The sequence below is a fragment of the Taudactylus pleione genome, unplaced genomic scaffold (assembly GCF_031769625.1).
Source record: "Taudactylus pleione unplaced genomic scaffold, aTauple2 ptg001612l, whole genome shotgun sequence".
Taxonomy (NCBI): Eukaryota; Metazoa; Chordata; class Amphibia; order Anura; family Myobatrachidae; genus Taudactylus; species Taudactylus pleione.
This window is the reverse complement of record NW_028286009.1, coordinates 312,910-340,689: the sequence shown is the minus strand read 5'-3', so window position 1 is coordinate 340,689 and position 27,780 is coordinate 312,910. Positions and strand designations below refer to the sequence as shown.

At 49.8% G+C, this 27,780-nt stretch overlaps 1 protein-coding gene across 1 annotated transcript in view; it reads right to left on the bottom strand.

The window, feature by feature from the left end:
* Window positions 1-212: 212 nt before the first annotated feature.
* The window catches only part of LOC148442117 (programmed cell death protein 4-like), a 332,847-nt gene continuing 305,279 nt past the window's right edge, over window positions 213-27,780 (bottom strand). Inside the window, exon 6 of the mRNA XM_088464215.1 lies at window positions 213-329. Coding sequence (XP_088320341.1) covers window positions 228-329 — 102 coding nt within the window. The 3' untranslated portion in view covers window positions 213-227. The remainder of the gene's footprint in view (window positions 330-27,780) is intronic.

Genomic DNA, 27,780 nt, shown 5'->3' with positions numbered 1-27,780 from the left:
CAGGGCCCCAGGCACCCTAAGCCCGAGTCCCCAATGTCAGGGCCCCAGGCACCCTAAGCCCGAGTCCCCAATGTGAGGGCCCCAGGCACCCTAACAATCCGGGTTTTAAGGAAAAAGGACACATGGTTAAATCAAATTGACTGATGTACTAATTAATACACCTGTGCTCAAGCATGGACATCCTTACAACCTGGACAGTTTGTAAAAAGCTGCTTAAGCAATATTTCTCACCGTGCGTGCTCGCAATCCACCCGTCCCTTGTAACGGTCCAGGAAATCTAGCGGCAAAGCGTGATCTGCTACCGCCCGAGCGATAAACTGGCCCAGCATCTGCAAGAATCATCAGAAGAATATAAGGGTCACCATCAGCGTCCGGCCGGGACACACAGTTACACCCCCAGTAGGAGTGACCTCTGCCCTCAGGTATACCTATAAGGGTCACCATCAGCGTCCGGCCGGGTCACACAGTTCAACCCTCAGTAGGAGTGACCTCTGCCCTCGGGTGTACCTATAAGGGTCACCATCAGTGTCCGGCCGGGTCACACAGTTATTCCCCTAGTAGGAGTTATCTCTGCCCTCAGGTGTACCTATAAGGGTCACCATCAGCGTCCGGCCAGGACACACAGTTACAACCCCAGTAGGAGTGACCTCTGCCCTCAGGTGGACCTATAAGGGTCACCATCAGCGTCCGGCCGGGACACACAGTTACACCCTCAGTAGGAGTGACCTCTGCCCTCGGGTGTACCTATAAGGGTCACCATTAGCGTCCGGCCGGGTCACACAGTTATTCCCCCAGTAGGAGTGACCTCTGCCCTCAAGTGTACCTATAAGGTTCACCATCAGCGTCCGGCCGGGTCACATAGTTACTCCCACAGTAGGAGTTACCTCTGCCCTCAGGTGTACCTATAAGGGTCACCATCAGCGTCCGGCCGGGACACACAGTTATTCCCCCAGTAGGAGTGACCTCTGCCCTCAGGTGTACCTATAAGGGTCACCATCAGCGTCCGACCGGGACACACAGTTACACCCTCAGTAGGAGTGACCTCTGCCCTCGGGTGTACCTATAAGGGTCACCATTAGCGTCTGGCCGGGTCACGCAGTTATTCCCCCAGTAGGAGTGACCTCTGCCTTCAGGTGTACCTATAAGGGTCACCATCAGCGTCCGGCCGGGTCACACAGTTACTCCCACAGTAGGAGTGACCTCTGCCCTCAGGTGTACCTATAAGGGTCACCAACAGCGTCCGGACGGGACACACAGTTACACCCTCAGTAGGAGTGACCTCTGCCCTCGGGTGTACCTATAAGGGTCACCATTAGCGTCCGGGTCACACAGTTACACCCCCCGTAGGAGTGACCTCTGCCCTCGGGTGTACCTATAAGGGTCACCATCAGCGTCCGGCCAGGTCACACAGTTACACCCCCAGTAGGAGTGACCTCTGCCCTCGGGTGTACCTATAAGGGTCACACAATTACACCCCCAGTAGAAGTGACATCCCCTTCTCAATAGGACCTGAGAGGGGTCAGGAAGTCTATGGTTTTTCTATGCAGAAAATATACCAGAAGACGTAGGTGACCTTATAGGGGCGAGACACCCCAGTGACTTAGTGGCAGCGATACAGCGATCATTTCACAATTATCTCTCCATCATCACCCAGCAGTAGGAGGGGCAGGTACTATGTATCACAGTCTCCATCTGTCACCCAGCAATAGGAGGGGCAGTTACTATGTATCACAGCCTCCATCTGTCACCCAGCAATAGGAGGGGCAGTTACTATGTATCACAGTCTCCATCTGTCACCCAGCAATAGGAGGGGCAGTTACTATGTATCACAGTCTCCATCTGTCACCCAGCAATAGGAGGGGCAGTTACTAGTTACTATGTATCACAGTCTCCATCTGTCACATAGCAATAGGAGGGGCAGGTACTATGTATCACAGGCTCCATCTATCACCCAGCAATAGGAGGGGCAGTTACTATGTATCACAGTCTCCTTCTGTCACCCACCAATAGGAGGGGCAGGTACTATGTATCACAGTCTCCTTCTGTCACCCAGCAATAGGAGGGGCAGGTAGTATGTATCACAGCCTCCATCTGTCACCCAGCAATAGGAGGGGCAGTTACTATGTATCACAGTCTCCATCTGTCACCCAGCAATAGGAGGGGCAGTTACTATGTATCACAGTCTCCTTCTGTGACCCAGCAATAGGAGAGGCAGTTACTATGTATCACAGTCTCCTTCTGTCACCCACCAATAGGAGGGGCAGGTACAATGTATCACAGTCTCCTTCTGTCACCCACCAATAGGAGGGGCAGGTACTATGTATCACAGCCTCCATCTGTCACCCAGCAATAGGAGGGGCAGGTAGTATGTATCACAGCATCCATCTGTCACCCAGCAATAGGAGGGGCAGGTACTATGTATCACAGTCTCCATCTGTCACCCAGCAATAGGAGGGGCAGGTACTATGTATCACAGTCTCCATCTGTCACCCAGCAATAGGAGGGGCAGTTACTATGTATCACAGTCTCCATCTGTCACCCAGCAATAGGAGGGGCAGGTACTATGTATCACAGTCTCCTGTCACCCAGCAATAGGAGGGGCAGTTACTATGTATCACAGTCTCCTTCTGTCACCCAGCAATAGGAGGGGCAGTTACTATGTATCACAGTCTCCTTCTGTCACCCAGCAATAGGAGAGGCAGTTACTATGTATCACAGTCTCCTTCTGTCACCCAGCAATAGGAGGGGCAGTTACTATGTATCACAGTCTCCTTCTGTGACCCAGCAATAGGAGGGGCAGTTACTATGTATCACAGTCTCCTTCTGTGACCCAGCAATAGGAGGGGCAGTTACTATGTATCACAGTCTCCTTCTGTCACCCAGCAATAGGAGGGGCAGTTACTATGTATCACAGTCTCCATCTGTCACCCAGCAATAGGAGGGGCAGATACTATGTATCACAGTCTCCATCTGTCACCCTGCAATAGGAGGGGCAGTTACTATGTATCACAGTCTCCTTCTGTCACCCAGCAATAGGAGGGGCAGTTACTATGTATCACAGTCTCCATCTGTCACCCAGCAATAGGAGGGGCAGTTACTATGTATCACAGTCTCCTTCTGTCACCCAGCAATAGGAGGGGCAGTTACTATGTATCACAGTCTCCATCTGTCACCCAGCAATAGGAGGGGCAGTTACTATGTATCACAGTCTCCATCTGTCACCCAGCAATAGGAGGGGCAGTTACTATGTATCACAGTCTCCTTCTGTCACCCAGCAATAGGAGGGGCAGTTACTATGTATAACAGTCTCCTTCTGTCACCCAGCAATAGGAGGGGCAGTTACTATGTATCACAGTCTCCTTCTGTCACCCAGCAATAGGAGGGGCAGTTACTATGTATCACAGTCTCCATCTGTCACCCAGCAATAGGAGGGGCAGTTACTATGTATCACAGTCTCCATCTGTCACCCAGCAATAGGAGGGGCAGTTACTATGTATCACAGCCTCCATCTGTCACCCAGCAATAGGAGGGGAAGTTACTATGCATCACAGTCTCCATCTGTCACCCAGCAATAGGAGGGGCAGGTACTATGTATCACAGTCTCCATCTGTCACCCAGCAATAGGAGGGGCAGGTACTATGTATCACAGTCTCCTTCTGTCACCCAGCAATAGGAGGGGCAGGTACTATGTATCACAGTCTCCTTCTGTCACCCAGCAATAGGAGTGGCAGGTACTATGTATCACAGCCTCCATCTGTCACCCAGCAATAGGAGGGGCAGTTACTATGTATCGCAGTCTCCTTCTGTCACCCAGCAATAGGAGGGGCAGTTACTATGTATCACAGTCTCCTGTCACCCAGCAATAGGAGGGGCAGTTACTAGTTACTATGTATCACAGTCTCCATCTGTCACCCAGCAATAGGAGGGGCAGTTACTATGTATCACAGCCTCCATCTGTCACCCAGCAATAGGAGGGGCAATTACTATGTATCACAGTCTCCATCTGTCACCCAGCAATAGGAGGGGCAGTTACTATGTATCACAGTCTCCATCTGTCACCCAGCAATAGGAGGGGCAGTTACTATGTATCACAGCCTCCAACTGTCACCCAGCAATAGGAGGGGCAGTTACTATGTATCACAGTCTCCTTCTGTGACCCAGCAATAGGAGGGGCAGTTACTATGTATCACAGCCTCCATCTGTCACCCAGCAATAGGAGGGGCAGTTACTATGTATCACAGTCTCCTTCTGTCACCCAGCAATAGGAGGGGCAGTTACTATGTATCACAGCCTCCTTCTGTCACCCAGCAATAGGAGGGGCAGGTACTATGTATCACAGTCTCCTTCTGTCACCCAGCAATAGGAGGGGCAGTTACTATGTATCACAGCCTCCTTCTGTCACCCAGCAATAGGAGGGGCAGGTACTATGTATCACAGCCTCCTTCTGTCACCCAGCAATAGGAGGGGCAGTTACTATGTATCACAGCCTCCATCTGTCACCAAGCAATAGGAGGGGCAGGTACTATGTATCACAGTCTCCTTCTGTCACCCAGCAATAGGAGGGGCAGGTACTATGTATCACAGTCTCCTTCTGTCACCCAGCAATAGGAGGGGCAGTTACTATGTATCACAGTCTCCATCTGTCACCCAGCAATAGGAGGGGCAGTTACTATGTATCACAGCCTCCATCTGTCACCCAGCAATAGGAGGGGCAGGTACTATGTATCACAGTCTCCTGTCACCCAGCAATAGGAGGGGCAGTTACTATGTATCACAGTCTCCTTCTGTCACCCAGCAATAGGAGGGGCAGTTACTATGTATAACAGTCTCCTTCTGTCACCCAGCAATAGGAGGGGCAGTTACTATGTATCACAGTCTCCTTCTGTCACCCAGCAATAGGAGGGGCAGTTACTATGTATCACAGTCTCCTTCTGTCACCCACCAATAGGAGGGGCAGGTACTATGTATCACAGTCTCCTTCTGTCACCCAGCAATAGGAGGGGCAGTTACTATCTATCACAGTCTCCATCTGTCACCCAGCAATAGGAGGGGCAGTTACTATGTATCACAGCCTCCATCTGTCACCCAGCAATAGGAGGGGCAGGTACTATGTATCACAGTCTCCATCTGTCACCCAGCAATAGGAGGGGCAGTTACTATGTATCACAGTCTCCTTCTGTGACCCAGCAATAGAAGAGGCAGTTACTATGTATCACAGTCTCCTTCTGTCACCCACCAATAGGAGGGGCAGGTACTATGTATCACAGTCTCCTTCTGTCACCCACCAATAGGAGGGGCATTTACTATGTATCACAGTCTCCTTCTGTCACCCAGCAATAGGAGGGGCAGGTAGTATGTATCACAGCCTCCATCTGTCACCCAGCAATAGGAGGGGCAGGTACTATGTATCACAGTCTCCATCTGTGACCCAGCAATAGGAGGGGCAGGTACTATGTATCACAGTCTCCATCTGTCACCCAGCAATAGGAGGGGCAGTTACTATGTATCACAGTCTCCATCTGTCACCCAGCAATAGGAGAGGCAGTTACTACGTATCACAGCCTCCTTCTGTCACCCAGCAATAGGAGGGGCAGTTACTACGTATCACAGCCTCCATCTGTCACCCAGCAATAGGAGGGGCAGGTACTATGTATCACAGTCTCCTTCTGTCACCCAGCAATAGGAGGGGCAGGTACTATGTATCACAGTCTCCTTCTGTCACCCAGCAATAGGAGGGGCAGTTACTATGTATCACAGTCTCCTTCTGTCACCCAGCAATAGGAGGGGCAGTTACTATGTATCACAGCCTCCATCTGTCACCCAGCAATAGGAGGGGCAGGTACTATGTATCACAGTCTCCTGTCACCCAGCAATAGGAGGGGCAGTTACTATGTATCACAGTCTCCTTCTGTCACCCAGCAATAGGAGGGGCAGTTACTATGTATCACAGTCTCCTTCTGTCACCCAGCAATAGGAGGGGCAGTTACTATGTATAACAGTCTCCTTCTGTCACCCAGCAATAGGAGGGGCAGTTCCTATGTATCACAGTTTCCTTCTGTGACCCAGCAAAAGGAGGGGCAGTTACTATGTATCACAGTCTCCATCTGTGACCCAGCAATAGGAGGGGCAGTTACTATGTATTACAGTCTCCATCTGTCACCCAGCAATAGGAGGGGCAGTTACTATGTATCACAGTCTCCATCTGTCACTCAGAATAGGAGGGGCAGTTACTATGCATCACAGTCTCCATCTGTCACCCTGCAATAGGAGGGGAAGGTACAATGCATCACAGTCTCCTTCTGTCACCCAGCAATAGGAGGGGCAGGTACTATGTATCACAGTCTCCATCTGTCACCCAGCAATAGGAGAGGCAGTTACTATGTATCACAGTCTCCTTCTGTCACCCAGCAATAGGAGGGGCAGGTACTATGTATCACAGCCTCCATCTGTCACCCAGCAATAGGAGGGGCAGTTACTATGTATCACAGTCTCCTGTCACCCAGCAATAGGAGGGGCAGTTACTAGTTACTATGTATCACAGTCTCCATCTGTCACCCAGCAATAGGAGGGGCAGTTACTATGTATCACAGCCTCCATCTGTCACCCAGCAATAGGAGGGGCAATTACTATGTATCACAGTCTCCATCTGTCACCCAGCAATAGGAGGGGCAGTTACTATGTATCACAGTCTCCTTCTGTCACCCAGCAATAGGAGGGGCAGTTACTATGTATCACAGCCTCCATCTGTCACCCAGCAATAGGAGGGGCAGGTACTATGTATCACAGTCTCCTGTCACCCAGCAATAGGAGGGGCAGTTACTATGTATCACAGTCTCCTTCTGTCACCCAGCAATAGGAGGGGCAGTTACTATGTATCACAGTCTCCTTCTGTCACCCAGCAATAGGAGGGGCAGTTACTATGTATAACAGTCTCCTTCTGTCACCCAGCAATAGGAGGGGCAGTTCCTATGTATCACAGTCTCCTTCTGTGACCCAGCAAAAGGAGGGGCAGTTACTATGTATCACAGTCTCCATCTGTGACCCAGCAATAGGAGGGGCAGTTACTATGTATTACAGTCTCCATCTGTCACCCAGCAATAGGAGGGGCAGTTACTATGTATCACAGTCTCCATCTGTCACTCAGAATAGGAGGGGCAGTTACTATGCATCACAGTCTCCATCTGTCACCCTGCAATAGGAGGGGCAGGTACTATGCATCACAGTCTCCTTCTGTCACCCAGCAATAGGAGGGGCAGGTACTATGTATCACAGTCTCCATCTGTCACCCAGCAATAGGAGAGGCAGTTACTATGTATCACAGTCTCCTTCTGTCACCCAGCAATAGGAGGGGCAGGTACTATGTATCACAGCCTCCATCTGTCACCCAGCAATAGGAGGGGCAGTTACTATGTATCACAGTCTCCTGTCACCCAGCAATAGGAGGGGCAGTTACTATGTATCACAGTCTCCATCTGTCACCCAGCAATAGGAGGGGCAGTTACTATGTATCATAGTCTCCATCTGTCACCCAGCAATAGGAGGGGCAGGTACTATGTATCACAGTCTCCATCTGTCACCCAGCAATAGGAGGGGCAGTTACTATGTATCACGGTCTCCTTCTGTCACCCAGCAATAGGAGGGGCAGTTACTATGTATCACAGTCTCCATCTGTGACCCAGCAATAGGAGGGGCAGTTACTATGTATCACAGTCTCCTGTCACCCAGCAAAAGGAGGGGCAGTTACTATGTATCACGGTCTCATTCTGTCACCCAGCAATAGGAGGGGCAGTTACTATGTATCACAGCCTCCATCTGTCACCCAGCAATTGGAGGGGCAATTACTATGTATCACAGCATCCTTCTGTCACCCAGCAATAGGAGGGGCAGGTACTATGTATCAAATCCTCCTTCTGTGACCCAGCAATAGGAGGGGCAGGTACTATGTATCACAGTCTCCTGTCACCCAGCAATAGGGGGGGCAGTTACTATGTATCACAGTCTCCTTCTGTCACCCAGCAATAGGAGGGGCAGTTACTATGTATCACAGCCTCCATCTGTCACCCAGCAATAGGAGGGGCAGTTACTATGTATCACAGTCTCCATCTGTCACCCACCAATAGGAGGGGCAGATACTATGTATCACAGTCTCATTCTGTCACCCAGCAATAGGAGGGGCAGATACTATGCATCACAGCCTCCATCTGTCACCCAGCAATAGGAAGGGCAGGTACTATCTATCACAGTCTCCATCTGTCACCCAGCAATAGGAGGGGCAATTACTATGTATCACAGTCTCCTGTCACCCAGCAATAGGAGGGGCAGTTACTATGTATCACAGTATCCATCTGTGACCCAGCAATAGGAGGGGCAGTTACTATGTATCACAGCATCCTTCTGTCACCCAGCAATAGGAGGGGCAGTTACTATGAATCACAGCATCCTTTTGTCACCCAGCAATAGGAGGGGCAGTTACTATGTATCACAGTCTCCATCTGTCACCCAGCAATAGGAGGGGCAGTTACTATGTATCACAGTCTCCATCTGTCACCCAGCAATAGGAGGGGCAGGTACTATGTATCACAGCCTCCTTCTGTCACCCAGCAATAGGAGGGGCAGTTACTATGTATCACAGTCTCCATCTGTCACCCAGCAATAGGAGGGGCAGTTACTATGTATCACAGTCTCCATCTGTCACCCAGCAATAGGAGGGGCAGTTACTATGTATCACGGTCTCATTCTGTCACCCAGCAATAGGAGGGGCAGTTACTATGTATCACAGCCTCCATCTGTCACCCAGCAATAGGATGAGCAGTTACTATGTATCACAGCATCCTTCTGTCACCCAGCAATAGGAGGGGCAGGTACTATGTATCACATCCTCCTTCTGTCACACAGCAATAGGAGGGGCAGTTACTATGTATCACAGCATCCTTCTGTCACCCAGCAATAGGAGGGGCAGTTACTATGTATCACATCCTCCTTCTGTCACCCAGCAATAGGAGGGGCAGTTACTATGTATCACATCCTCCTTCTGTCACACAGCAATAGGAGGGGCAGTTACTATGTATCACAGTCTCCATCTGTCACCCAGCAATAGGAGGGGCAGTTACTATGTATCACAGTCTCCTGTCACCCAGCAATAGGAGGGGCAGGTACTATGTATCACAGTCTCCTTCTGTCACCCAGCAATAGGAGGGGCAGTTACTATGTATCACAGTCTCCTTCTGTCACCCACCAATAGGAGGGGCAGTTACTATGTATCACAGTCTCCTTCTGTCACCCAGCAATAGGAGGGGCAGTTACTATGTATCACGGTCTCCTTCTGTCACCCAGCAATAGGAGGGGCAGTTACTATGTATCACGGTCTCCCTCTGTCACCCAGCAATAGGAGGGGCAGTTACTATGTATCACAGCCTCCATCTGTCACCCAGCAATAGGAGGGGCAGTTACTATGTATCACAGCCTCCATCTGTCACCCAGCAATAGGAGGGGCAGTTACTATGTATCACAGTCTCCTTCTGTCACCCAGCAATAGGAGAGGCAGTTACTATATATCACAGCCTCCATCTGTCACCCAGCAATAGGAGGGGCAGTTACTATGTATCACAGTCTCCTGTCACCCAGCAATAGGAGGGGCAGTTACTATGTATCACAGTCTCCATCTGTCACCCAGCAATAGGAGGGGCAGTTACTATGTATCACAGTCTCCTTCTGTCACCCAGCAATAGGAGGGGCAGTTACTATGTATCACAGTCTTCTTCTGTCACCCAGCAATAGGAGGGGCAGGAACTATGTATAACAGCCTCCATCTGTCACCCAGCAATAGGAGGGGCAGTTACTATGTATCACAGTCTCCTGTCACCCAGCAATAGGAGGGGCAGGTACTATGTATCACAGTCTCCTGTCACCCAGCAATAGGAGGGGCAGTTACTATGTATCACAGTCTTCTGTCACCCAGCAATAGGAGGGGCAGTTAATATGTATCACAGTCTCCATCTGTCACCCAGCAATAGGAGGGGCAGTTACTATGTATCACAGTCTCCATCTGTCACCCAGCAATAGGAGGGGCAGTTACTATGTATCACAGTCTCCATCTGTCACCCAGCAATAGGAGGGGCAGTTACTATGTATCACAGTCTCCATCTGTCACCCAGCAATAGGAGGGGCAGTTACTATGTATCACAGTCTCCATCTGTCACCCAGCAATAGGAGGGGCAGTTACTATGTATCACAGTCTCCATCTGTCACCCAGCAATAGGAGGGGCAGTTACTATGTATCACAGTCTCCATCTGTCACCCAGCAATAGGAGGGGCAGATACTATGTCTCACAGCCTCCTTCTGTCACCCAGCAATAGGAGGGGCAGTTACTATGTCTCACAGCCTCCTTCTGTCACCCAGCAATAGGAGGGGCAGGTACTATGTCTCACAGTCTCCTTCTGTCACCCAGCAATAGGAGGGGCAGGTACTATGTATCACAGTCTCCATCTGTCACCCAGCAATAGGAGGGGCAGGTACTATGTATCACAGTCTCCTTCTGTCACCCAGCAATAGGAGGGGCAGGTACTATGTATCACAGCCTCCATCTGTCACCCAGCAATAGGAGGGGCAGTTACTATGTATCACAGTCTCCATCTGTCACCCAGTAATAGGAGGGGCACCCAGCAATAGGAGGGGCAGGTACTATGTATCACAGTCTCCTTCTGTCACCCAGCAATAGGAGGGGCAGGTACTATGTATCACAGTCTCCATCTGTCACCCAGCAATAGGAGGGGCAGTTACTATGAATCACAGTCTCCTTCTGTCACCCAGCAATAGGAGGGGCAGGTACTATGTATCACAGCCTCCATCTGTCACCCAGCAATAGGAGGGGCAGTTACTATGTATCACAGCATCCTTCTGTCACCCAGCAATAGGAGGGGCAGATACTATGTATCACAGTCTCCATCTGTCACCCACCAATAGGAGGGGCAGATACTATGCATCACAGCCTCCATCTGTCACCCAGCAATAGGAGGGGCAATTACTATGTATCACAGTCTCCTGTCACCCAGCAATAGGAGGGGCAGTTACTATGTATCACAGTCTCCATCTGTCACCCAGCAATAGGAGGGGCAATTACTATGTATCACAGTCTCCTGTCACCCAGCAATAGGAGGGGCAGTTACTATGTATCACAGTATCCATCTGTCACCCAGCAATAGGAGGGGCAGTTACTATGTATCACAGTCTCCTTCTGTCACCCAGCAATAGGAGGGGCAGGTACTATGTATCACAGTCTCCTTCTGTCACCCAGCAATAGGAGGGGCAGGTACTATGTATCATAGTCTCCATCTGTCACCCAGCAGTGAGAGGGGCAGGTACTATGTATCACAGTCTCCTTCTGTCACCCAGCAATAGGAGGGGCAGTTACTATGTATCACAGCCTCCATCTGTCACCCAGTAATAGGAGGGGCACCCAGCAATAGGAGGGGCAGGTACTATGTCTCACAGTCTCCTTCTGTCACCCAGCAATAGGAGGGGCAGGTACTATGTATCACAGTCTCCATCTGTCACCCAGCAATAGGAGGTGCAGGTACTATGTATCACAGTCTCCTTCTGTCACCCAGCAATAGGAGGGGCAGTTACTATGTATCACAGCCTCCATTTGTCACCCAGCAATAGGAGGGGCAGTTACTATGTATCACAGTCTGCATCTGTCACCCACCAATAGGAGGGGCAGATACTATGCATCTCAGCCTCCATCTGTCACCCAGCAATAGGAGGGGCAATTACTATGTATCACAGTCTCCTGTCACCCAGCAATAGGAGGGGCAGTTACTATCTATCACAGTCTCCATCTGTCACCCAGCAATAGGAGGGGCAATTACTATGTATCACAGTCTCCTGTCACCCAGCAATAGGAGGGGCAGTTACTATGTATCACAGTATCCATCTGTCACCCAGCAATAGGAGGGGCAGTTACTATGTATCACAGTCTCCTTCTGTCACCCAGCAATAGGAGGGGCAGGTACTATGTATCACAGTCTCCTTCTGTCACCCAGCAATAGGAGGGACAGGTACTATGTATCACAGTCTCCATCTGTCACCCAGCAGTGAGAGGGGCAGGTACTATGTATCACAGCCTCCATCTGTCACCCAGCAATAGGAGGGTCAGTTACTATGTATCACAGTCTCCTTCTGTCACCCAGCAATAGGAGGGGCAGTTACTATGTATCACAGTCTCCTGTCACCCAGCAATAGGAGGGGCAGGTACTATGTATCACAGTCTCCTTCTGTCACCCAGCAATAGGAGGGGTAGTTACTATGTATCACAGTCTCCTTCTGTCACCCAGCAATAGGAGGGGAAGTTACTATGTATCACAGTCTCCATCTGTCACCCAGCAATAGGAGGGGCAGTTACTATGTATCACAGTCTCCTGTCACCCAGCAATAGGAGGGGCAGGTACTATGTATCACAGTCTCCATCTGTCACCCAGCAATAGGAGGGGCAGTTACTATGTATCACAGTCTCCTTCTGTCACCCAGCAATAGGAGGGGCAGTTACTATGTATCACAGTCTCCATCTGTCACCCAGCAGGAGGGGCAGTTACTATGTATCACAGTCTCCTTCTGTCACCCAGCAATAGGAGGGGCAGTTACTATGTATCACAGTCTCCTTCTGTCACCCAGCAATAGGAGGGGCAGGTACTATGTATCACAGTCTCCTTCTGTCACCCAGCAATAGGAGGGGCAGGTACTATGTATCACAGCTTCCATCTGTCACCCAGCAATAGGAGGGGCAGGTACTATGTATCACAGCTTCCATCTGTCACCCAGCAATAAGAGGGGCAGGTACTATGTATCACAGCCTCCATCTGTCACCCAGCAATAGAAGGGACAGTTACTATGTATCACAGCCTCCTTCTGTCACCCAGCAATAGGAGGGGCAGTTACTATGTATCACAATCTCCATCTATCACCCAGCAATAGGAGGGGCAGTTACTATGTATCACAGCCTCCTTCTGTCACCCAGCAATAGGAGGGGCAGTTACTATGTATCACAGTCTCCTTCTGTCACCCAGCAATAGGAGGGGTAGGTACTATGTATCACAGTCTCCATCTGTCACCCAGCAGTGAGAGGGGCAGGTACTATGTATCACAGCCTCCATCTGTCACCCAGCAATAGGAGGGGCAGTTACTATGTATCACAGTCTCCTTCTGTCACCCAGCAATAGGAGGGGCAGTTACTATGTATCACAGTCTCCTGTCACCCAGCAATAGGAGGGGCAGGTACTATGTATCACAGTCTCCTTCTGTCACCCAGCAATAGGAGGGGTAGTTACTATGTATCACAGTCTCCTTCTGTCACCCAGCAATAGGAGGGGCAGTTACTATGTATCACAGTCTCCATCTGTCACCCAGCAATAGGAGGGGCAGTTACTATGTATCACAGTCTCCTGTCACCCAGCAATAGGAGGGGCAGGTACTATGTATCACAGTCTCCATCTGTCACCCAGCAATAGGAGGGGCAGTTACTATGTATCACAGTCTCCTTCTGTCATCAAGCAATAGGAGGGGCAGTTACTATGTATCACAGTCTCCATCTGTCACCCAGCAGGAGGGGCAGTTACTATGTATCACAGTCTCCTTCTGTCACCCAGCAATAGGAGGGGCAGGTACTATGTATCACAGTCTCCTTCTGTTACCCAGCAATAGGAGGGGCAGGTACTATGTATCACAGCTTCCATCTGTCACCCAGCAATAGGAGGGGCAGGTACTATGTATCACAGCTTCCATCTGTCACCCAGCAATAGGAGGGGCAGGTACTATGTATCACAGCCTCCATCTGTCACCCAGCAATAGAAGGGGCAGTTACTATGTATCACAGTCTCCATCTATCACCCAGCAATAGAAGGGGCAGTTACTATGTATCACAGTCTCCATCTATCACCCAGCAATAGGAGGGGCAGTTACTATGTATCACAGTCTCCATCTATCACCCAGCAATAGAAGGGGCAGTTACTATGTATCACAGTCTCCATCTGTCACCCAGCAATAGGAGGGGCAGTTACTATGTATCACAGTCTCCTTCTGTCACCCAGCAATAGGAGGGACAGTTACTATGTATCACAGCCTCCTTCTGTCACCCAGCAATAGGAGGGGCAGTTACTATGTATCACAATCTCCATCTATCACCCAGCAATAGGAGGGGCAGTTACTATGTATCACAGCCTCCTTCTGTCACCCAGCAATAGGAGGGGCAGTTACTATGTATCACAGTCTCCTTCTGTCACCCAGCAATAGGAGGGACAGTTACTATGTATCACAGCCTCCTTCTGTCACCCAGCAATAGGAGGGGCAGTTACTATGTATCACAATCTCCATCTATCACCCAGCAATAGGAGGGGCAGTTACTATGTATCACAGCCTCCTTCTGTCACCCAGCAATAGGAGGGGCAGTTACTATGTATCACAGTCTCCTTCTGTCACCCAGCAATAGGAGGGGCAGCTACTATGTATCACAGTCTCCTTCTGTCACCCAGCAATAGGAGAGGCAGTTACTATGTATCACAGTCTGCTTCTGTCACCCAGCAATAGGAGGGGCAGTTACTATGAATCACAGTCTCCTTCTGTCACCCAGCAATAGGAGGGGCAGTTACTATGTATAACAGCCTCTATCTGTCACCCAGCAATAGGAGGGGCAGTTACTATGTATCACAGTCTCCTTCTGTCACCCAGCAATAGGAGGGGCAGGTACTATGTATCACAGTCTCCATCTGTCACCCAGCAATAGGAGGGGCAGGTACTATGTATCACAGCCTCCATCTGTCACCCAGCAATAGGAGGGGCAGTTACTATGTATCACAGTCTCCTTCTGTCACCCAGCAATAGGAGGGGCAGTTACAATGAATCACAGTCTCCTTCTGTCACCCAGCAATAGGAGGGGCAGTTACTATGTATCACAGCCTCCATCTGTCACCCAGCAATAGGAGGGGCAGTTACTATGTATCACAGTCTCCTTCTGTCACCCAGCAATAGGAGGGGCAGTTACTATGAATCACAGTCTCCATCTGTGACCCAGCAATAGGAGGGGCAGTTACTATGTATCACAGTCTCCATCTGTCACCCAGCAATAGGAGGGGCAGTTACTATCTATCACAGCCTCCTGCTGTCACCCAGGAATAGGAGGGGCAGGTACTTTGTATCACAGTCTCCTTCTGTCACCCAGCAATAGGAGGGGCAGTTACTATGTATCACAGCCTCCATCTGTCACCCAGCAATAGGAGGGGCAGTTACTATGTATCACAGTCTCCTTCTGTCACCCAGCAATAGGAGGGGCAGTTACTATGTATCACAGTCTCCTTCTGTGACCCAGCAATAGGAGGGGCAGTTACTATGTATCACAGTCTCCATCTGTCACCCAGCAATAGGAGGGGCAGTTACTATGTATCACAGCCTCCATCTGTCACCCAGCAATAGGAGAGGCAGTTACTATGTATCACAGTCTCCATCTGTCACCCAGCAATAGGAGGGGCAGGTACTATGTATCACAGTCTCCTGTCACCCAGCAATAGGAGGGGCAGTTACTATGTATCACAGTCTCCTGCTGTCACCCAGGAATAGGAGGGGCAGTTACTATGTATCACAGTCTCCTTCTGTCACCCAGCAATAGGAGGGGCAGTTACTATGTATCACAGTCTCCTTCTGTGACCCAGCAATAGGAGGGGCAGTTACTATGTATCACAGTCTCCATCTGTGACCCAGCAATAGGAGGGGCAGTTACTATGTATCACAGTCTCCATCTGTCACCCAGCAATAGGAGGGGCAGGTACTTTGTATCACAGTCTCCTTCTGTCACCCAGCAATAGGAGGGGCAGTTACTATGTATCACAGTCTCCTTCTGTGACCCAGCAATAGGAGGGGCAGTTACTATGTATCACAGTCTCCATCTGTGACCCAGCAATAGGAGGGGCAGTTACTATGTATCACAGTCTCCATCTGTCACCCAGCAATAGGAGGGGCAGTTACTATGTATCACAGCCTCCATCTGTCACCCAGCAATAGGAGGGGCAGTTACTATGTATCACAGTCTCCATCTGTCACCCAGCAATAGGAGGGGCAGGTACTATGTATCACAGCATCCATCTGTCACCCAGCAATAGGAGGGGCAGTTACTATGTATCACAGTCTCATTCTGTCACCAAGCAATAGGAGGGGCAGGTACTATGTATCACAGTCTCCATCTGTCACACAGCAATAGGAGGGGCAGTTACTATGTATCACAGTCTCCATCTGTCACCCAGCAATAGGAGGGGCAGTTACTATGTATCACAGTCTCCTTCTGTCACCCAGCAATAGGAGGGGCAGGTACTATGTATCACAGTCTCCTTCTGTCACCCAGCAATAGGAGGGGCAGTTACTATGTATCACAGTCTCATGTCACCCAGCAATAGGAGGGGCAGTTACTATGTATCACAGTCTCATGTCACCCAGCAATAGGAGGGGCAGTTACTAGTTACTATGTATCACAGTCTCCATCTGTCACCCAGCAATAGGAGGGGCAGGTACTATGTATCACAGTCTCCATCTATCACCCAGCAATAGGAGGGGCAGTTACTATGTATCACTGTCTCCATCTGTCACCCAGCAATAGGAGGGGCAGTTACTATGTATCACAGCCTCCATCTGTCACCCAGCAATAGGCGGGGCAGTTACTATGTATCACAGCCTCCATCTGTCATCCAGCAATAGGAGGGGCAGGTACTATGTATCACAGTCTCCTTCTGTCACCCAGCAATAGGAGGGGCAGGTACTATGTATCACAGTCTCCTGTCACCCAGCAATAGGAGGGGCAGTTACTATGTATCACAGTCTCCATCTGTCACCCAGCAATAGGAGGGGCAGGTACTATGTATCACAGTCTCCATCTATCACCCAGCAATAGGAGGGGCAGTTACTATGTATCACTGTCTCCATCTGTCACCCAGGAATAGGAGGGGCAGTTACTATGTATCACAGCCTCCATCTGTCACCCAGCAATAGGAGGGGCAGGTACTATGTATCACAGTCTCCATCTGTCACCCAGCAATAGGAGGGGCAGTTACTATGAATCACAGTCTCCTTCTGTCACCCAGCAATAGGAGGGGCAGGTACTATGTATCACAGCCTCCATCTGTCACCCAGCAATAGGAGGGGCAGTTACTATGTATCACAGTCTCCTTCTGTCACCCAGCAATAGGAGGGGCAGTTACTATGTATCACAGTCTCCTTCTGTCACCAAGCAATAGTAGGGGCAGGTACTATGTATCACAGTCTCCTTCTGTCACCCAGCAATAGGAGGGGCAGTTACTATGTATCACAGTCTCCATCTGTCACCCAGCAATAGGAGGGACAGGTACTATGTATCACAGTCTCCTGTCACCCAGCAATAGGAGGGGCAGTTACTATGTATCACAGTCTCCTTCTGTCACCCAGCAATAGGAGGGGCAGGTACTATGTATCACAGTCTCCTGTCACCCAGCAATAGGAGGGGCAGTTACTATGTATCACAGTCTCCATCTGTCACCCAGCAATAGGAGGGGCAGGTACTATGTATCACAGTCTCCATCTATCACCCAGCAATAGGAGGGGCAGTTACTATGTATCACTGTCTCCATCTGTCACCCAGCAATAGGAGGGGCAGGTACTATGTATCACAGTCTCCATCTGTCACCCAGCAATAGGAGGGGCAGTTACTATGAATCACAGTCTCCTTCTGTCACCCAGCAATAGGAGGGGCAGGTACTATGTATCACAGTCTCCATCTGTCACCCAGCAATAGGAGGGGCAGTTACTATGAATCACAGTCTCCTTCTGTCACCCAGCAATAGGAGGGGCAGGTACTATGTATCACAGCCTCCATCTGTCACCCAGCAATAGGAGGGGCAGTTACTATGTATCACAGTCTCCTTCTGTCACCCAGCAATAGGAGGGGCAGTTACTATGTATCACAGTCTCCTTCTGTCACCCAGGAATAGGAGGGGCAGTTACTATGTATCACAGTCTCCTTCTGTCACCCAGCAATAGGAGGGGCAGGTACTATGTATCACAGTCTCCTGTCACCCAGCAATAGGAGGGGCAGTTACTATGTATCACAGTCTCCATCTGTCACCCAGCAATAGGAGGGGCAGGTACTATGTATCACAGTCTCCATCTATCACCCAGCAATAGGAGGGGCAGTTACTATGTATCACAGTCTCCTTCTGTCACCCAGCAATAGGAGGGGCAGTTACTATGTATCACAGTCTCCTGTCACCCAGCAATAGGAGGGGCAGGTACTATGTATCACAGTCTCCATCTGTCACCCAGCAGTGAGAGGGGCAGGTACTATGTATCACAGTCTCCATCTGTCACCCAGCAGGAGGGGCAGTTACTATGTATCACAGTCTCCTTCTGTCACCCAGCAATAGGAGGGGCAGTTACTATGCATCACAGTCTCCTTCTGTCACCCAGCAATAGGAGGGGCAGTTACTATGTATCACAGTCTCCTGTCACCCAGCAATAGGAGGGGCAGTTACTATGTATCACAGCCTCTTCTGTCACCCAGCAATAGGAGGGGCAGGTACTATGTATAACAGCCTCCATCTGTCACCCAGCAATAGGAGGGGCAGTTACTATGTATCACAGTCTCCTTCTGTCACCCAGCAATAGGAGGGGCAGTTACTATGTATCACAGTCTCCTTCTGTCACCAAGCAATAGTAGGGGCAGGTACTATGTATCACAGTCTCCTTCTGTCACCCAGCAATAGGAGGGGCAGTTACTATGTATCACAGTCTCCTTCTGTCACCAAGCAATAGTAGGGGCAGGTACTATGTATCACAGTCTCCTTCTGTCACCCAGCAATAGGAGGGGCAGTTACTATGTATCACAGTCTCCTGTCACCCAGCAATAGGAGGGGCAGGTACTATGTATCACAGTCTCCATCTGTCACCCAGCAGTGAGAGGGGCAGGTACTATGTATCACAGTCTCCATCTGTCACCCAGCAGGAGGGGCAGTTACTATGTATCACAGTCTCCTTCTGTCACCCAGCAATAGGAGGGGCAGTTACTATGCATCACAGTCTCCTTCTGTCACCCAGCAATAGGAGGGGCAGTTACTATGTATCACAGTCTCCTGTCACCCAGCAATAGGAGGGGCAGTTACTATGTATCACAGCCTCTTCTGTCACCCAGCAATAGGAGGGGCAGGTACTATGTATAACAGCCTCCATCTGTCACCCAGCAATAGGAGGGGCAGTTACTATGTATCACAGTCTCCTGTCACCCAGCAATAGGAGGGGCAGGTACTATGTATCACAGTCTCCATCTGTCACCCAGCAATAGGAGGGGCAGTTACTATTTATCACAGTCTCCATCTGTCACCCAGCAATAGAAGGGGCAGTTACTATGTATCACAGTCTCCATCTTTCACCAAGCAATAGGAGGCGCAGTTACTATGTATCACAGTCTCCTGTCACCCAGCAATAGGAGGGGCAGTTACTATATATCACAGTCTCCTTCTGTCACCCAGCAATAGGAGGGGCAGGTACTATGTATCACAGTCTCCATCTGTCACCCAGCAGTGAGAGGGGCAGGTACTATGTATCACAGCCTCCATCTGTCACCCAGCAATAGGAGGGGCAGTTACTATGTATCACAGTCCCCTTCTGTCACCCAGCAATAGGATGGGCAGTTACTATGTATCACAGTCTCCTGTCACCCAGCAATAGGAGGGGCAGGTACTATGTATCACAGTCTCCTTCTGTTACCCAGCAATAGGAGGGGTAGTTACTATGTATCACAGTCTCCTTCTGTCACCCAGCAATAGGAGGGGCAGTTACTATGTATCACAGTCTCCATCTGTCACCCAGCAATAGGAGGGGCAGTTACTATGTATCACAGTCTCCTGTCACCCAGCAATAGGAGGGGCAGGTACTATGTATCACAGTCTCCATCTGTCACCCAGCAATAGGAGGGGCAGTTACTATGTATCACAGTCTCCTTCTGTCACCAAGCAATAGGAGGGGCAGTTACTATGTATCACAGTCTCCATCTGTCACCCAGCAGGAGGGGCAGTTACTATGTATCACAGTCTCCTTCTGTCACCCAGCAATAGGAGGGGCAGGTACTATGTATCACAGTCTCCTTCTGTCACCCAGCAATAGGAGGGGCAGGTACTATGTATCACAGCTTCCATCTGTCACCCAGCAATAAGAGGGGCAGGTACTATGTATCACAGCCTCCATCTGTCACCCAGCAATAGAAGGGGCAGTTACTATGTATCACAGTCTCCATCTATCACCCAGCAATAGAAGGGGCAGTTACTATGTATCACAGTCTCCATCTATCACCCAGCAATAGGAGGGGCAGTTACTATGTATCACAGTCTCCATCTATCACCCAGCAATAGAAGGGGCAGTTACTATGTATCACAGTCTCCATCTGTCACCCAGCAATAGGAGGGGCAGTTACTATGTATCACAGTCTCCTTCTGTCACCCAGCAATAGGAGGGACAGTTACTATGTATCACAGCCTCCTTCTGTCACCCAGCAATAGGAGGGGCAGTTACTATGTATCACAATCTCCATCTATCACCCAGCAATAGGAGGGGCAGTTACTATGTATCACAGCCTCCTTCTGTCACCCAGCAATAGGAGGGGCAGTTACTATGTATCACAGTCTCCTTCTGTCACCCAGCAATAGGAGGGGCAGCTACTATGTATCACAGTCTCCATCTGTCACCCAGCAATAGGAGGGGCAGTTACTATGTATCACAGTCTCCTTCTGTCACCCAGCAATAGGAGAGGCAGTTACTATGTATCACAGTCTGCTTCTGTCACCCAGCAATAGGAGGGGCAGTTACTATGAATCACAGTCTCCTTCTGTCACCCAGCAATAGGAGGGGCAGTTACTAAGTATAACAGCCTCCATCTGTCACCCAGCAATAGGAGGGGCAGTTACTATGTATCACAGTCTCCTTCTGTCACCCAGCAATAGGAGGGGCAGTTACTATGTATCACAGCCTCCATCTGTCACCCAGCAATAGGAGGGGCAGTTACTATGTATCACAGTCTCCTTCTGTCACCCAGCAATAGGAGGGGCAGTTACTATGAATCACAGTCTCCTTCTGTCACCCAGCAATAGGAGGGGCAGTTACTATGTATCACAGTCTCCATCTGTCACCCAGCAGGAGGGGCAGTTACTATGTATCACAGTCTCCTTCTGTCACCCAGCAATAGGAGGGGCAGTTACTATGTATCACAGTCTCCTTCTGTCACCCAGCAATAGGAGGGGCAGTTACTATGTATCACAGTCTCCTTCTGTCACCCAGCAATAGGAGGGGCAGTTACTATGTATCACAGTCTCCTTCTGTCACCCAGCAATAGGAGGGGCAGTTACTATGTATCACAGTCTCCTTCTGTCACCCAGCAATAGGAGGGGCAGGTACTATGTATCACAGTCTCCTTCTGTCACCCAGCAATAGGAGGGGCAGGTACTATGTATCATAGTCTCCATCTGTCACTCAGCAATAGGAGGGGCAGTTACCATGTATCACAGTCTCCATCTGTGACCCAGCAATAGGAGGGGCAGGTACTATGTATCACAGTCTCCTGTCACCCAGCAATAGGAGGGGCAATTACTATGTATCACAGTCTCCATCTGTCACCCAGCAATAGGAGGGGCAGTTACTATGTATTACAGCCTCCATCTGTCACCCAGCAATAGGAGGGGCAGGTACTATGTATCACAGTCTCCATCTGTCACCCAGCAATAGGAGGGGCAGTTACTATGTATCACAGTCTCCTTCTGTCACCAAGCAATAGTAGGGGCAGGTACTATGTATCACAGTCTCCTTCTGTCACCCAGCAATAGGAGGGGCAGTTACTATGTATCACAGTCTCCATCTGTCACCCAGCAATAGGAGGGACAGGTACTATGTATCACAGTCTCCTGTCACCCAGCAATAGGAGGGGCAGTTACTATGTATCACAGTCTCCTTCTGTCACCCAGGAATAGGAGGGGCAGTTACTATGTATCACAGTCTCCTTCTGTCACCCAGCAATAGGAGGGGCAGTTACTATGTATAACAGTCTCCTTCTGTCACCCAGCAATAGGAGGGGCAGTTACTATGTATCACAGTATCCTTCTGTCACCCAGCAATAGGAGGGGCAGTTACTATGTATCACAGCCTCCATCTGTCACCCAGCAATAGGAGGGGCAGTTACTATGTATCACAGTCTCCTTCTGTCACCCAGCAATAGGAGGGGCAGTTACTATGAATCACAGTCTCCATCTGTGACCCAGCAATAGGAGGGGCAGTTACTATGTATCACAGTCTCCATCTGTCACCCAGCAATAGGAGGGGCAGTTACTATGTATCACAGCCTCCTGCTGTCACCCAGGAATAGGAGGGGCAGGTACTTTGTATCACAGTCTCCTTCTGTCACCCAGCAATAGGAGGGGCAGTTACTATGTATCACAGCCTCCATCTGTCACCCAGCAATAGGAGGGGCAGTTACTATGTATCACAGTCTCCTTCTGTCACCCAGCAATAGGAGGGGCAGTTACTATGTATCACAGTCTCCTTCTGTGACCCAGCAATAGGAGGGGCAATTACTATGTATCACAGTCTCCATCTGTGACCCAGCAATAGGAGGGGCAGTTACTATGTATCACAGTCTCCATCTGTCACCCAGCAATAGGAGGGGCAGTTACTATGTATCACAGTCTCCTGTCACCCAGCAATAGGAGGGGCAGGTACTATGTATCACAGTCTCCATCTGTCACCCAGCAATAGGAGGGGCAGTTACTATTTATCACAGTCTCCATCTGTCACCCAGCAATAGAAGGGGCAGTTACTATGTATCACAGTCTCCATCTTTCACCAAGCAATAGGAGGGGCAGTTACTATGTATCACAGTCTCCTGTCACCCAGCAATAGGAGGGGCAGTTACTATATATCACAGTCTCCTTCTGTCACCCAGCAATAGGAGGGGCAGGTACTATGTATCACAGTCTCCATCTGTCACCCAGCAGTGAGAGGGGCAGGTACTATGTATCACAGCCTCCATCTGTCACCCAGCAATAGGAGGGGCAGTTACTATGTATCACAGTCTCCTTCTGTCACCCAGCAATAGGAGGGGCAGTTACTATGTATCACAGTCTCCTGTCACCCAGCAATAGGAGGGGCAGGTACTATGTATCACAGTCTCCTTCTGTCACCCAGCAATAGGAGGGGTAGTTACTATGTATCACAGTCTCCTTCTGTCACCCAGCAATAGGAGGGGCAGTTACTATGTATCACAGTCTCCATCTGTCACCCAGCAATAGGAGGGGCAGTTACTATGTATCACAGTCTCCTGTTACCCAGCAATAGGAGGGGCAGGTACTATGTATCACAGTCTCCATCTGTCACCCAGCAGTGAGAGGGGCAGGTACTATGTATCACAGCCTCCATCTGTCACCCAGCAATAGGAGGGGCAGTTACTATGTATCACAGTCTCCTTCTGTCACCCAGCAATAGGATGGGCAGTTACTATGTATCACAGTCTCCTGTCACCCAGCAATAGGAGGGGCAGGTACTATGTATCACAGTCTCCTTCTGTCACCCAGCAATAGGAGGGGTAGTTACTATGTATCACAGTCTCCTTCTGTCACCCAGCAATAGGAGGGGCAGTTACTATGTATCACAGTCTCCTTCTGTCACCCAGCAATAGGAGGGGTAGTTACTATGTATCACAGTCTCCTTCTGTCACCCAGCAATAGGAGGGGCAGTTACTATGTATCACAGTCTCCTTCTGTCACCAAGCAATAGGAGGGGCAGTTACTATGTATCACAGTCTCCATCTGTCACCCAGCAGGAGGGGCAGTTACTATGTATCACAGTCTCCTTCTGTCACCCAGCAATAGGAGGGGCAGGTACTATGTATCACAGTCTCCTTCTGTCAACCAGCAATAGGAGGGGCAGGTACTATGTATCACAGCTTCCATCTGTCACCCAGCAATAGGGGGGCAGGTACTATGTATCACAGCTTCCATCTGTCACCCAGCAATAAGAGGGGCAGGTACAATGTATCACAGCCTCCATCTGTCACCCAGCAATAGAAGGGGCAGTTACTATGTATCACAGTCTCCATCTATCACCCAGCAATAGAAGGGGCAGTTACTATGTATCACAGTCTCCATCTATCACCCAGCAATAGGAGGGGCAGTTACTATGTATCACAGTCTCCATCTATCACCCAGCAATAGAAGGGGCAGTTACTATGTATCACAGTCTCCATCTGTCACCCAGCAATAGGAGGGGCAGTTACTATGTATCACAGTCTCCTTCTGTCACCCAGCAATAGGAGGGACAGTTACTATGTATCACAGCCTCCTTCTGTCACCCAGCAAAAGGAGGGGCAGTTACTATGTATCACAATCTCCATCTATCACCCAGCAATAGGAGGGGCAGTTACTATGTATCACAGCCTCCTTCTGTCACCCAGCAATAGGAGGGGCAGTTACTATGTATCACAGTCTCCTTCTGTCACCCAGCAATAGGAGGGGCAGCTACTATGTATCACAGTCTCCATCTGTCACCCAGCAATAGGAGGGGAAGTTACTATGTATCACAGTCTCCTTCTGTCACCCAGCAATAGGAGAGGCAGTTACTATGTATCACAGTCTGCTTCTGTCACCCAGCAATAGGAGGGGCAGTTACTATGAATCACAGTCTCCTTCTGTCACCCAGCAATAGGAGGGGCAGTTACTATGTATAACAGCCTCCATCTGTCACCCAGCAATAGGAGGGGCAGTTACTATGTATCACAGTCTCCTTCTGTCACCCAGCAATAGGAGGGGCAGGTACTATGTATCACAGTCTCCATCTGTCACCCAGCAATAGGAGGGGCAGTTACTATGTATCACAGCCTCCATCTGTCACCCAGCAATAGGAGGGGCAGTTACTATGTATCACAGTCTCGTTCTGTCACCCAGCAATAGGAGGGGCAGTTACTATGAATCACAGTCTCCTTCTGTCACCCAGCAATAGGAGGGGCAGTTACTATGTATCACAGTCTCCATCTGTCACCCAGCAGGAGGGGCAGTTACTATGTATCACACTCTCCTTCTGTCACCCAGCAATAGGAGGGGCAGTTACTATGTATCACAGTCTCCTTCTGTCACCCAGCAATAGGAGGGGCAGTTACTATGTATCACAGTCTCCTTCTGTCACCCAGCAATAGGAGGGGCAGGTACTATGTATCACAGTCTCCTTCTGTCACCCAGCAATAGGAGGGGCAGGTACTATGTATCATAGTCTCCATCTGTCACTCAGCAATAGGAGGGGCAGTTACTATGTATCACAGTCTCCATCTGTGACCCAGCAATAGGAGGGGCAGGTACTATGTATCACAGTCTCCTGTCACCCAGCAATAGGAGGGGCAATTACTATGTATCACAGTCTCCATCTGTCACCCAGCAATAGGAGAAGCAGTTACTATGTATTACAGCCTCCATCTGTCACCCAGCAATAGGAGGGGCAGGTACTATGTATCACAGTCTCCATCTGTCACCCAGCAATAGGAGGGGCAGTTACTATGTATCACAGTCTCCTTCTGTCACCCAGCAATAGGAGGGGCAGTTACTATGTATCACAGTCTCCTTCTGTCACCAAGCAATAGTAGGGGCAGGTACTATGTATCACAGTCTCCTTCTGTCACCCAGCAATAGGAGGGGCAGTTACTATGTATCACAGTCTCCATCTGTCACCCAGCAATAGGAGGGACAGGTACTATGTATCACAGTCTCCTGTCACCCAGCAATAGGAGGGGCAGTTACTATGTATCACAGTCTCCTTCTGTCACCCAGGAATAGGAGGGGCAGTTACTATGTATCACAGTCTCCTTCTGTCACCCAGCAATAGGAGGGGCAGTTACTATGTATAACAGTCTCCTTCTGTCACCCAGCAATAGGAGGGGCAGTTACTATGTATCACAGTATCCTTCTGTCACCCAGCAATAGGAGGGGCAGTTACTATGTATCACAGCCTCCATCTGTCACCCAGCAATAGGAGGGACAGTTACTATGTATCACAGTCTCCTTCTGTCACCCAGCAATAGGAGGGGCAGTTACTATGAATCACAGTCTCCATCTGTGACCCAGCAATAGGAGGGGCAGTTACTATGTATCACAGTCTCCATCTGTCACCCAGCAATAGGAGGGGCAGTTACTATGTATAACAGCCTCCTGCTGTCACCCAGGAATAGGAGGGGCAGGTACTTTGTATCACAGTCTCCTTCTGTCACCCAGCAATAGGAGGGGCAGTTACCATGTATCACAGCCTCCATCTGTCACCCAGCAATAGGAGGGGCAGTTACTATGTATCACAGTCTCCTTCTGTCACCCAGCAATAGGAGGGGCAGTTACTATGTATCACAGTCTCCTTCTGTGACCCAGCAATAGGAGGGGCAATTACTATGTATCACAGTCTCCATCTGTGACCCAGCAATAGGAGGGGCAGTTACTATGTATCACTGTCTCCATCTGTCACCCAGCAATAGGAGGGGCAGTTACTATGTATCACAGCCTCCATCTGTCACCCAGCAATAGGAGGGGCAGTTACTATGTATCACAGTCTCCATCTGTCACCCAGCAATAGGAGGGGCAGGTACTATGTATCACAGTCTCCTGTCACCCAGCAATAGGAGGGGCAGTTACTATGTATCACAGTCTCCTGCTGTCACCCAGGAATAGGAGGGGCAGTTACTATGTATCACAGTCTCCTTCTGTCACCCAGCAATAGGAGGGGCAGTTACTATGTATCACAGTCTCCTTCTGTGACCCAGCAATAGGAGGGGCAGTTACTATGTATCACAGTCTCCATCAGTGACCCAGCAATAGGAGGGGCAGTTACTATGTATCACAGTCTCCATCTGTCACCCAGCAATAGGAGGGGCAGTTACTATGTATCACAGCCTCCATCTGTCACCCAGCAATAGGAGGGGCAGTTACTATGTATCACAGTCTCCATCTGTCACCCAGCAATAGGAGGGGCAGGTACTATGTATCACAGCATCCATCTGTCACCCAGCAATAGGAGGGGCAGGTACTATGTATCACAGTCTCATTCTGTCACCAAGCAATAGGAGGGGCAGGTACTATGTATCACAGTCTCCATCTGTCACACAGCAATAGGAGGGGCAGTTACTATGTATCACAGTCTCCATCTGTCACCCAGCAATAGGAGGGGCAGTTACTATGTATCACAGTCTCCTTCTGTCACCCAGCAATAGGAGGGGCAGGTACTATGTATCACAGTCTCCTTCTGTCACCCAGCAATAGGAGGGGCAGTTACTATGTATCACAGTCTCCATCTGTCACCCAGCAATAGGAGGGGCAGTTACTATGTATCACAGTCTCATGTCACCCAGCAATAGGAGGGGCAGTTACTAGTTACTATGTATCACAGTCTCCATCTGTCACCCAGCAATAGGAGGGGCAGGTACTATGTATCACAGTCTCCATCTATCACCCAGCAATAGGAGGGGCAGTTACTATGTATCACTGTCTCCATCTGTCACCCAGCAATAGGAGGGGCAGTTACTATGTATCACAGCCTCCATCTGTCACCCAGCAATAGGCGGGGCAGTTACTATGTATCACAGCCTCCATCTGTCATCCAGCAATAGGAGGGGCAGGTACTATGTATCACAGTCTCCTTCTGTCACCCAGCAATAGGAGGGGCAGTTACTATGTATCACAGTCTCCATCTGTCACCCAGCAATAGGAGGGACA